The sequence below is a fragment of the Pelobates fuscus genome, chromosome 1, assembly GCF_036172605.1.
Source record: "Pelobates fuscus isolate aPelFus1 chromosome 1, aPelFus1.pri, whole genome shotgun sequence".
In the NCBI taxonomy this organism is placed as follows: Eukaryota; Metazoa; Chordata; class Amphibia; order Anura; family Pelobatidae; genus Pelobates; species Pelobates fuscus.
Genome location: NC_086317.1, coordinates 491,278,765 through 491,292,075, shown reverse-complemented (window position 1 = coordinate 491,292,075; position 13,311 = coordinate 491,278,765). Strand labels below are relative to the sequence as shown.

At 41.9% G+C, this 13,311-nt stretch overlaps 1 protein-coding gene across 1 annotated transcript; it reads left to right on the top strand.

Annotated features, from left to right (window-relative positions):
- The first annotated feature begins 1,667 nt into the window (after positions 1-1,667).
- LOC134586163 (olfactory receptor 52M1-like) lies at positions 1,668-2,627 on the top strand. The gene has a single exon (XM_063441668.1). It carries the CDS (start codon positions 1,668-1,670, stop codon positions 2,625-2,627), a length of 960 nt encoding a protein of 319 aa, XP_063297738.1.
- The last annotated feature ends 10,684 nt before the right edge of the window (positions 2,628-13,311 follow it).

Genomic DNA, 13,311 nt, shown 5'->3' with positions numbered 1-13,311 from the left:
CCTTTGAGGATGTCTGTCTGCTTGGTTGCAGCTGGGAGAAAGAAAGGGGAAATAATGGATACTTAACTGAAGATCTACGTCTTTGGCAGATCAGCTGCCTGGACTACTAGGGCTGCAATGTCCTCACATAATGGACGAGAGCCCAGTGCACTACTGGGAGATATGGGCCATATCTGTTTGGGACGGCCCTACAAATTGTTACCTCTCACCTTTCTTCTTCCTCTCTATAGTGGGAAGAACGCATCAAGCATCTTTTACTGCCCCCACACCACATCCATTTCTTCTTGCTAGTTTTCTTGTGGCTAATTTCATGCTTCTTTACTAGCCTTTCTTGGCTCCTTGTGTTTTGTTTTGTTTTTTCAGTTATCGTCATAGCTGCATAGATTGCCCTGGCCAGCGACTGGATTAATGGTACTGGTAGCTAGACCATTGGGAGAGGTGGTTCTTGTTACTGGTAACTTGACTTGAACCGAAGTCTGGGTGTAAAATACATGTCTGTGGCCTGAGTCCTATAGTTGGCAGTTTAAAGATTCACATTTTAGTTATGTTGTTTGGTTTAAATGGACACTCCAGTCACCCAGACTACTTCTGCCCATTGGAGTGGTCTGGGTGCCAACTCCCACTACCCTTAACCCTGCAACTGTAAATATTAGAGTTTTCATAAACTGCAATATTTACATTGCAGGGTTAACTCCTCCTCTAGTGGCTGTCTACTAGACAGCCACTAGAGGGCACTTCCTGGTCTATAGCACAGGTTTGCTATAGAGTCGCTGCACGTCCACACGCTATGTGAGGACCTCCAGTGTCGCTAAAATTCCCATAGGAAAGCATTGAAAGCATTGCCGCCCATGTGCATTAGGTCTCATCCCGCCGGCGGCCGCGCATGGGCAATCGGTCTCCCCCACCAGCTGATGTCGGGGGAGGAGCGTGGGCGAACCCTAAACCACTGCCGAGGAACATCGTCGGTGGTCTCAGGTAAGTAACTGAAGGGGTTTTCACCCCTTCAGCAACATGGGATGGGGAGTGGGAGGGAGAGGGGACCTGCAGTGCCAGGACAACGATTTGTTTTCCTGGCACTGGAGTGTCCCTTTTAATAAAATTGTGGCCAACCCCTTTCCCTTAACTCTGGTCTTAGTATCTTCTTTGGGGTTTGGGGAGAAAAGGGGGATTGTGGGTGTTCGTTTTAGTTCTGGCATGCCTTGGCTGTAAAGCTTTAGAAGAATAGTGAAGACTGTTAATATTAGCAAACACAGTGGAAGGAGGTCTTTTTATTAATGTTCCATGGTTCTGGAACGAACTTCTCAATCAGCAGGTGTCTTCACAGTGTTAAGCATGTTGAGTATAGATTGTCTATCAGTTTCCCTAATACCTGAAGCTTGCAAAGTAACTTTATATGTTCTTTCCACCTAAATAAAGTGTTTCCCTATCTGTAACAGAATATGAATATATTCGATTTACTAGGCGGCGTAAATGATTCAATACTGTTAGCAATGTTTCCACGTTTTTTACTAACAAAGGTCACCATTAAAGTCTATGGGAATGTTTGTAGATAACATTTGGAAAATGTTCTAATAGTATTGAATCATTTAGGCCACCTATAAAATCGAGACCTGTTTGTGAAATGAGTGATGATAGCTAATGACATTTGTGTCTATTAATAGGATATCATGGAATCATTCAATGAGACCTGCTTCCATCCATCAGTTTTCATTTTGCTGGGAATCCCTGGGCTGGAGAACTTGCACATCTGGATCTCCATCCCTTTCTGCTTTATATTATTCAGTTCAATCTTTGGGAATTACGTTGTCCTACTCATTATCATAACAGATGGCAGCTTGCATCAACCCATGTATATCTTCCTTTCCATCTTAGCCTCCATCGACTTGGTTCTAACCAGTTCCACCATGCCCAAGCTCATTGCCATCTTCTGGTTCCAGTACAATACCATCGACTTTCATACTTGCTTGCTACAGATGTTCTTTGTTCATGGTTTTTCTACCACTGAGTCTGGAGTGTTTGTAGCTATGGCTTTTGATCGCTATGTTGCAATATGTTATCCCCTTAGATATACTACTATATTATCTCTGAGTGTAGTCATTAAATGTGGGTTTCTAGCTTTATTGCGAGGCATCCTCTACATCTTGCCTTTGCCTCTCATGGCTTTGAGGTTCACTGAGTACAGGAGCAATGTTATTGTCCACTCCTACTGTGAGCACATGGCTGTTTTAAGGTTGGCCTGTGGAGATATCACAACTAATGACCTCATTGGCATAACCATTGGTTTTCTTGTTCTAATAATGGATTCCTTATTGATTATATTATCGTATGCGATGATTCTACAAGCACTTTTAAGAGTGACCATCGAAGCACGACGGAAATCATTTGGCACTTGTATTTCCCATGTTTGTGCCATTCTTGCTTTCTACATTCCCATCCTGACATCTTCTCTGGTCCACAGATTTGGAAAGAATGTTCCTCATTCCATCCATATATTACTAGCAAACTCCTACCTCCTTGTTCCCCCAATGCTAAACCCTCTGGTCTATGGAATTAGAGCAAAGCAAATTCGACAAAAAGTAGTGAAAGCTATTTTATTCCAGGGTTTAAAATCTAATTATCAGCTGTAATGGAGAGATAAAGGATTTAATGGAAAAGAGAGGGAAACAAGGTCAATAATGGAGCGATAAGGGAGTCAAAAAGGGGAAGCTGTAATAGAGAGGGGGTGTTCTTTAATAGAGAGAAGTGGAACTGTACAAGAAAAGGGAGGAGAATGGGATCTGTAATGAAAAACAAATAGGGGTCTCTGAAATTTAGATTTAAAGGAGAGGAATGGGATGCAGGATCTATAATAGCAAAGTTGGATATCTAATTTCAATAGGGAGCAGACATTTCTGCTGGAAAGAGTATATGGTTTATTATGTGAGTAGAGATCCAAGGTGAACTGGTGTATTATGGGTGCAATAAGGTTTGGGATGGCAATAGTTCAGAGCAGTGATTGGTGGAGAGTTTTAAAAGGCACATGGGAGGCAAATCAACTAATGTTGTGCTAGGGTCTTAGTTTGTGTCAGTCTGCCCTGGATCCCATAAATTGTCAGTTTACTGAGGTATTGCACTCCCTGATAAATCATTGAACCCAAGAGCACGCATATGTGAATTGTTTGTCAGCTAATAATATCTGTTTTCTCTAATAAAGTAGCATGAAATAATATATTATAATGTGAAACCAACAGTGTATTAATAGCATCCAGGACATACTGAATGGAAGAGACACTAAAATAAAAAACACACATGGCTTATACGACAATAACCGTATAAAATAAGAGTAAATCGAAGGAGACAGCGATCCTTATCCACAAATCCTTTCCAACCAAGTGATAAATTGATGGGACATGAGGGACACTGTGTGTTTGTCGAGGGTACTGTCATGGGTCAGACTTACACAGTGGCAAATATCTATACCCCCAACTCACAGCAGGGGAAATTCTTACAGTCTCCAATCAAGACATTAATGACATTCACGGATGGCTCAATCTGAGAGTGGACTTGCCAGAGGGTATCGTAACCTCTACAGTCTCTGACCATGTTCCCCAAATGAATTGACTGAAAACTAACTTCACGCCTTTACAAACTAAGGATCACCTACTGGTGACTGTACAAGACACTCTTGACAGACCCACTTTATTTACAAGATGCAACTTATACCCTGACAAACTACTTTGCTGGCACAACATCTGATATCCCCATTCCTGGTCATATGTTAGTCACGGAAATGAAAACTCACATGTTATGTCATAGTAAAAGGAGCAGCACTCAAAAAAACTAGGAGAGGCAGATATACGCAAGCTCACAGAGGTCATCCACACACTAGAAACCACTCATACACAAACTCAATATATAGCTACCCTCCAAGAACTTGCAGAACTGAGAAGCAAACGATCCAAACTCCTTCAGAACCAATATCAGTGGTCATTACAAGACACCAAAGCATATTTCTACATTAACAGTGACAAGTGTGGTAAACTACTTGCTCACATGATCAGCAAAAAAAGAACCAAAACTTTGCACATATACGTGACCCTCGTGGACGCACACAACACATAACTTATGAAATGTTTGGTTATGAAACATTATAGTCATCATCCTAACCCAACACTCGGAGGAACACAACCACCCAGGATTATCTGGAGGCACTCAACATCCACTCAAAACTGCCACATAAAAGCTTCGGAGGCCCCACTGACAATAGAGGAATTAGCTAAATCGATAAAAGTAGATGAACTATACGCTACTATAAACAATTTGCTGACATTCTATATTCACACTTTTTATTAGCTTACAATTCTCTCACTCAAGGCCAGTCAATCCCTGCCCAGACCTTGGCAGCCAATATAACTTTAATAGAGGGCAAGTACTTGTGTCAACTATAGTCCCATTTCTCTTATTTGCGACTTTGCTCACTGCCACACGTACACACACACACACACACACACACATGCGCATCCCAAAACGCACAAAGCCACCAAACACGCATGGACAATGACATGGTTTTATTATGACAGAACACAACTATTTACATATTACAATTATTTACACACACTGTTACACACACAGACCCATGCACACACCTTGACACACAGTGTGTCAGTGGCATTATCTGTCACATACATACACATATACACACACTGGCACACACACTCAGATACACACACTGGTGCACACACACACTCAAATATACACAGATGCACAGACTGATATATACATGTATATACACTTAGATAAACTCACTGGCACATACACACTCATTCAGATACACACACACTCAAATACACACAGATACACTCACTGGTACATACACACACTTAGATACATACACACACACTGGCACATACACTCACTCAGATACACACAGATACACACACTTGCACATATACACATACACACTGACACACACTAGCACATACACACACACACAAGACATAACAATTTGGTCTGCAGACACCCTTAGCTTACCTTGTGTCCTGGCTGAGGCTGATGGAAGTGAGCATAGAGGCAAGTGAGCCTCTCATTGCCTCTATGCTGCCTGTGTGCTCCAGCCTCCTCCCTCGCGGCTGTCTTCCTATCTAAGAGGAAGTGACAGGCTGTGCATCACTTCCTCCCAGCCAGCAGGTACTGCAGGGGCTGGTCAGGCTCTTAAGAGGCGGCACCCTACTGGCCCCTGCTCAGAAATAATTTTCATGGTGGGAAGGGGGAGAGCCAAGGTAGGGGGGGTATTTCTATGCTAAATGCCTTTAATTTATTGAGGGCATTTAGCTTATATAAGAGCATAGAGATCACACACACACACAATATGATATTTAGAGTATGTCAGATTGTGTGTGTGATTTTTGGGATATTGTTTGACACTTGAGGGTGTTAGGGAGACACACTACACATACGAGAGGCTCCCGGACCTACCGGGAGACTTGGGATGTCTGAACATGACACATTCAGAACATCAGTCTGAATGCTGGTGGGACCCATCAAAACAATTGCCCAACATGGTACCCAGCAAAACCATTGCCCAACATGGTACCCAGCAAAACCATTGCCAGAATAAAATACAGGATCTCTGCACTAACACACCTTAATTAATATTAATTGGTTTTAGAGTGTCCCTTTAATAATATTTACCTCTAATAATATCACATCCTGTTAGGGGGTTTGCAGACAAATGTTCTCATTATACACAAAACGCTTGTGCTGTATTTTACAAGTATACAGTTGGTATGATTACCACGCCTATCACTCCCACGTACACACACTCCACCACAAAACCCCCACGTACACACAAACATCCACAGACTCTGCAACAAAACCCCCATGCACACACACATAGAACATAGAACATAGAATGTGACGGCAGATAAGAACCATTCGGACCATCTAGTCTGCCCAATTTTCTAAATACTTTCATTAGTCCCTGGCCTTATCTTATAGTTAGGATAGCCTTACGCCTATCTCACATACACACACTCTGTCACAAAAACCCCACGTTACACACACACACACAAACTAACGGTTATTTTAGTTCCCGAGTATTCTGGGACATGTGGAATATAAGGATCAGGGTTTACATTGTGTGCCATGACACAGAATGAGACGTCATGGTTTCTTTATTGTATTATTATGTTAACGAGGCCAGAGTTTTATATTTTACTTTATATATCAACAAAAATCATTTGTTTTAAAACAATTCCTTTTGGTGTTTCTGTAGTGGAATAACAAAGCATTGATAGTGTTGTGTGTGCAGTAAAGACACTATAAGTCAATATACTGTATTCCATGGGAAGAATGCCTGCTCTTGGTTTTGCGTTGCAGGAGCGCCATCTACTGGTACAATGTCAGATTGTTTATGTGTTGCCAAAAAAATTTCTATCAGACAAACTCACATCACGTCAACCCTTACACCAATTTATACATTTTATAGGTAAAAGCTATATATCTGCCTTTTATCTCTCACACGGCCATTGTGATACTTTACATGTGAACCTGACGATTGTGGAATGCGACCTGAAGCCACCAACTCACAGACTAAAAGGCAATGCTCTACCTTTCTTGTCTAATCTTAATAATGATATTAATTAACCTGTCCCAGATAACCAGTCCCAGCCTGTCCAAAGCTTGTCCTGCCATCCCATTGCTCTTCTTTTCACCTCTAGTGGAGGTACATGATATTCCTGTAAAAACTATTAACCATTTAATTAAGATTTGTTCTGGGCCATGTGGCTGACAAAGACCAAGCGATTGGTCGAAACAGATAGAGGATGAAGAAGTCGCTACAGCGGTTCTGGTCGATACTTATCAGTGATGGACATCTCAAAGCGGTGCTTGCCCCGAATGTAAACATTACAGCATGTTGTGGTGGGAATCTACGTGACCTTCTAGTTCCAAGCCACTTCCAACAAAAATGGATATTAATGACAACATGGTTAAAAAGTGCCCTGGTTGGCAAATTTATGTGCGGGAGATGCGTAGCATGTAAATTCATAAAATGGGATTCTAAGAGTTTATTTATTTTTTTTAAAACACCCTCCTTTCGAAAAAAATATTCTGCACTTGCGCGAAAACTGGTGGGCGGTAAGGAAATTTTTTCAACCAAAAAGATGCATTAGTGGGCGTTAGTTAGAAAAAGGTTGACTACCACTGCTCTAGACGAACACCAAATAAAAGGAATCAGAGAGAGAGAGGAGAATAGAAAGGATATGAGTGAAAATACAGTTGGTAGTGTCCCTACTTTACTGATAAATCTCACATTCCCGGGGTGCAACCAAGCGCTATATTACTGAACTGAAAGATGATACAGAGTCACAATGTGTCTGTAACAAAAGGTCATCTAAACAGAGTATCCAAGCAGGTAAAGGGAAAGGAGAGAAAATATATCCGTACAAAGTAATAAATATAAGATGCAGAGACAGAACTGGCTAGAGAATAGTATAGTATAGTATGTTAACAGACCTCGACCAAAAGTAGTAGAAACGGAATAAGTATAAAATAGTAGCCCAGGATGGTCTAAATATACGTAGTGTAGACAGCAAGAAATATTTATATATATATATAGCCCTATCAGGGCAAATAGCTGAACTGATGGTATGAATATACGTAGTGTAGACAGCAAGAAATATATATATAGTCCTATCAGGGCAAATAGCTGAACTGATGGTATGAATATACGTAGTGTAGACAGCATGAAATATATATATATATATAGTCCTATCAGGGCAGATTGCTGAACTAACCTGGACTAACTCGTAATTGTGTAGCTGGCTTAGCTAGAAATCCCTGCCACAGCTGTTACAAGAAAAATGTTACAATCCATTTCTAGAAACTCGTATACATTTGGTTGAATGGTAAACATAACGGTCTATGGTATGTATAATGTATCGTCAGCAGAATATTCTGGATGCCCAGGGGACAAAAAAAGAAAAAAAGAAAATTTACAAAAATTAGGGATAAAAACTTGGATTCTGACTTCCGTATGAAACCAAATTAGAAAAAAATTAAATCTATACAAAAAGTAGTATAGGCGAAAAGAAATAAAAAAATAAAAAACAACAAGGGCCTACACGGTGTGGGGTAGAGATAGTGACAGCAGGGCATGGTTATACATTTGTATCATGTAGCCAAAACTATCACAGAATTATTAAGCAACAAGGTTAGTATAACACCAATATTAGTATCAGTCTCATACAGCAAATATTTAACTTTAAAAAAAATAAAACAGTTTAAAAAAAATAAAAAATAAAGGCAATCTATTTTTGGGAAGAATAAACAATATAAAGTGTATTGAAAATGTTCAATAAAAAACTTTTTTTTTCCTTCAGTATTCCCTCCAAACGAAATTGTCTCCAACATATAAACCTGATACAAACAAAGTAACGTCCATTACACCCCTCTAGGTGATTATATTGGGGTTCCACACAAAGCGGCAATCCGGAGCATTACCTTTTTGGATTGCTCCTATTCACTGGATGACGGGTTACACTGTACCCACTGCAACTCACATTTATCCGTAATTACAAACAAACGCGGTTCCACCATGGACTGGAATGACCGCTTCATGAAATGACAGATTGAATTGTCAGAGTGGAAATAAAGCACGTTTACGTTCTATCAAGGGAATAAAATCAATTTAACAAATATCTGTCAAATAACACAAAGTATGTCCTTCTACCGATGGAAGCGGGTCCTGGCATAGCATTGGCAGGGCAGCTCACTTCCATCGTACTAGGAGTACTGGAGGCCAAGAGCCAGCTCTGGGTTCTCATCTGAATCCTGTGCGGAGCTGATGTTGGTACCGAGTGGGCGAGGTGCGATAGGGAGGAGGTAGGATAACCAGCAGCCCAAGTTTTACCACTACACTATAACAATACAATCCATAGATTCTAGGTTCACTTACTGGGAACAACTAGATTTACTACCAGTCCCCCACCCACAGTTTGCTCCCCTCCATGTCAAGGAGCCAGGGTTGCAGGGTAGGGGTTCCTCTTGCTTGGGGCGGTAATGTTATAAGGGGCATTTGTCATTTCACGACAGAATTATATGGACAAAATGGAGATGAGTTTGTTTGGTTTGGTGGGGTTGAGGTTAGTTTTTAGCAAGAAAAACAATGAATTATGGTAAGAGGTCATGATGGGGAACTGTATGTTCTGTTAATTACCCTGTTGTATGCAAATGACCCTCAGTAGGTGTAGACGCATTTGCACAGCTGCGATAAAGTCACCCCTACATGTATTCTCGATTCATGGTGTTGGGTAAAGGCTATAATCATTGCTGTAATCACTCGCTACATTTCACTTCCGAATGCTGCTCAGATCATTTTGAGTGCTACTAATAACAACGAATACTTTGGCTCAGCAATATTGGATGGTCTGAAAATAGTCTAGGAAGCCAAGAAGTAACGGGGTTACTCAGGCGGAGTACCCGCAGACCGTTACACCCCCTCCTGCCCCCAGCTTGCTGCCACCCGATCCGAATGCCTGTTTTGAAGAGCAGTGAAAGTGGAACCATGTGAGAAACATACTTCCAGCAGGGTATAGATTGACCCCATTGTACAGTTCTACGGAATCTGATGGCGCTATATAAATAATAAAATAATAATAATGTGTTTATTGTCATGATGGTAGCAGCCAAGCCTGGATTGAGGTCACCAGCAGGCCAATGTCATAACAGCAAAGTGACGTAAAAATAACTATCAAAGCATTGCCCTTGAATTCGATTTTTTTATAAAACAGGTTTATTCTATAACGTGTGAATTGTCCACAATTCAAAATAAATCAAAGTGAGTTTCCCATTGTAGGCTCCGATAGCTGAAAGCGAATGAAATCCCAGCCAGGTTTTCCCTTCGCTGTTTTGGCTAAAATGTTCATAGTTCCAGTTTATTTCATATTTATTCTATTTTATTACAATTACATTTTATTCCGTAAAAAGATTATTCAATCTTATTTCATTCACATAAAGCCACACCAATCGAAGCTGAGTTTAATCTCGTGAAAATAATAAACTTTCTCCACCTTAAATACCGTCTTATTAATGACCAACGGGGCGTTCTATTGTGATAGAAGTCTAATACTATGTGTAAGTAGTGTTAATAATAAACAATATTGGCCTGGCTGCATAATCATTCTTTCATATTTGATCTAAATAAAATTCTAAGATTCTTGCTTTGCATTAATTCATTATTTCACATCTGCTTTGGCTACGGCACACTCCAGTTAATTAGCCGGATGATTTGAGCCGCAGTGAAATTGATGGAAATTAAGAGAATTGCTCCATGGAGACTGACCGCTAGACATCACTCTGATGGGATTTGCAGCTTTGTCAACAAGTTATTAACTGTAGCTGCAGCCGTGGTCCCTGGTCACTTGTCATATCACGCGGCCTAATTATTAACACACTGACCTAGTTAATGAGCCGTGCTGCTAATTGACGGTTTGTGGAAAACTCCCCAATGGCTCAGGCCAGTCCCAGCAGCTGGAGTCATCAGACAAGAATAATAAAAGTTTAAATCATGCCTTCACTCATTCTTATTATTGCATTAAATACCAAGATGATTCTCTCGCCCACAAAGCTTGCAATCAAGTTATACATTTATGAGTCTATAAGCACTTCCATAACAATAAATATTTAAACCCCTTTTTATGCACCAACCGTCACAGACCACAAATAAAATAAAGTTCTAAGTATTGAGGCTGAATAATACTATAACCACTGCTGTTGACCAGGAGTAGTGGGAGTTTGAGTGCAGGACTTAGTTCTGGATGTTTTATTTGCTTTAGTAATTAACCTTTATAAAGTAACACTTAGAAAATACCCCTCTCAGTCTCACTAGAGATTTTCCTTTTAGCTGAAAGCATTGAGGTGAATTGTTAGTGTAGGACTCCCCTTTTTCTGCCTTGACGTGGCAGGTGAGCTAACACTTGGTCCTGGCAGTGATACTAAAAACCTCCAGTTATTTAAATGTGTGTAGGTTTTTGGGATAGTGTTGATTTGCTCAACACATAAAATATCAAAAAGACAGTGGAGATACAACAGATAGAGGACCCTGCCCGTGAGCTTACAATCTAAAGGTTAAAATGGGGAGATGAGACAAGAGGTAGCAGAGGGATTTGTATGTGATGGCAGAGAGAGTTAATAGTATAACTGCAGCAGCTGATAGCATGTGAAGGGAATGAGGAGGTGATTGGCTGTGGTTCTTACAAAATACGGCACATAAATCAAAACACTTAACTGATATTTGTTTGTCTTTTACAGTTGGGTGTATACCTCTAAAGCAAAAAATAAAAAAGAGCAATAGTGTAAAACCTTGTGCGTAGGTAGAGGGTATTGTGTATGGCATATACCAATGAACCCAACCACTGATCCCCAACCACTTTGCTTGCCCAAAATAATCAAAACACACAGACTTACATGGTGAAAATAGGCCACAGCTTTATTAAATATATATAAATCTTTAAACTTCAACATCATATATACATAACTTACTCTTTAAATATATACGCCACTGAGTACCACCTTGCCAACCAAAAAACAAATCACTTGGGCAGCACAAGACATCTTGGGCATTCCATTCTTGTAATGCTAATGACAAGCCGATTATTGGCTCAGTGGGCACGTCTGTTATCCATACCTGTACCTGTGGTTAGAGGAGGGTCAGTCCTACCCATCCACTTTCCACGGACCGCTGGTCCAACCCCTGGTTGACAAGGGCCATATACCACCACAAGCCCTGCTGGTTTACCCCCTGAATCAGATAGGCCGTCCCAACACCAAAGCAATGGCCTCCTCCAACGCATCCTGTAACACTAAATTTAACAAATCCAGTCCCACCTCTGTAAGGTGGACCCCATCACCCCTAAAATACATAGCTGCATTTTGCTTAAAGATGCGGTGACACACTGTGAGCCCCCATTCCCTTAACAAATTTAGACACCCGTTTGTTTAGCTTGGGTCCCTCGCACCCCTTCAATAATTCCAGGACAGCACCTTGGACCAAACAATACAAAGTTTCAGGAACTTGAGCCATAACTCGGCCAAATCCTTCACACCGAAATAGTGCAAAGATAGTTTTCCCCCAGATGAATTATGAGCACATCAGGGACGTCGAGTAAGTGAGCCAACCGGACCCTTTCAGGCAACAGGTGAACCCAGCGCATGCCCTGGGAACCGAAGCAGCGAACATCCGCCCCCACTGGTGACAGACCAAGCCGCAGCCCCCAGGACAAACTTCAGCCTGCTGTTGTGCCTAACAGAGACAAAGGGGGAAATGGAATCACTTCAGCCCGACAAACAGAAGAACGGAACCTCGTAGATTCCCACCTCCCGATCCGCTGGATGACCTCCTCAGAAAACCCCAGGCGTGATGCCTCAGTGGCAGCCCCTATCTGAAAGGAGTGCCCCCCAAACTCAGCACTTGGTAACCCCACGGCCTCCAACGCCATGCGGAAAACCCTGATAAATTGGAATCAAGATAAAAAACTGGCATTTCCGTGCACCAACGCGGAGCGAACTTTGCAGAATGCATGAAAACAGGCCACCGGACAAACCACCGAACCCTGGATCTGCCATAACATGACCCACATACCCCGGCCAAGAAAATCCATCTTGGACTTGCGCAGAGGAAAATGCACCGTCCCAACCTCACAAAAAATATTGCCAAACCTCAATCCCCCAAGGACAGCCTTGGATGGACTAACAAGCTCCCTGCAGCAGCTGAACCACAAGAGGTAAATATGCTGACAAAATGGCCAGCACCAGCCCCATATTATCACAGTGGTCTCCACCCTCCGATCCAGTAGAAGATCCCCCCAGAGCTCCACCACAACCACTATAGGGAAAAGTTCCAAGAAGGCTAAATTTCTTGTTAAACCTGCGGCATGCCAAGACTCTGGCCAGGAGTCTGCGCACCAGTGGGCCCCAAAGATGGCCCCAAAACCCACCGCCCCGGCTGCATCAGTAAAAAGATGGAGCTCAACATTGGACACCTCAGGAACTTGCCAATAGGAAAGTCCATTAAAACCTTCTAAGAAGACACACCAAACCGCCAAGTCCTCTTGCGGGGGAGTTGAGGGGGGCGCATAATCCACACATAATGATGAGAGTGCTCCACTGCTGCCACCCTACGCATGGGAATAATCCAGCATGCGAATTGAAGCTTGCCCAAGAGCGACAGCAGCTGCCGCAATTGAATCTTCTTGAGCAACCCAGCGGCCAAAACTAGGCAGCGCAAATCCGAAACCTTATCCTCAGGCAGGCGACAATCCCTAGTGACTCAAT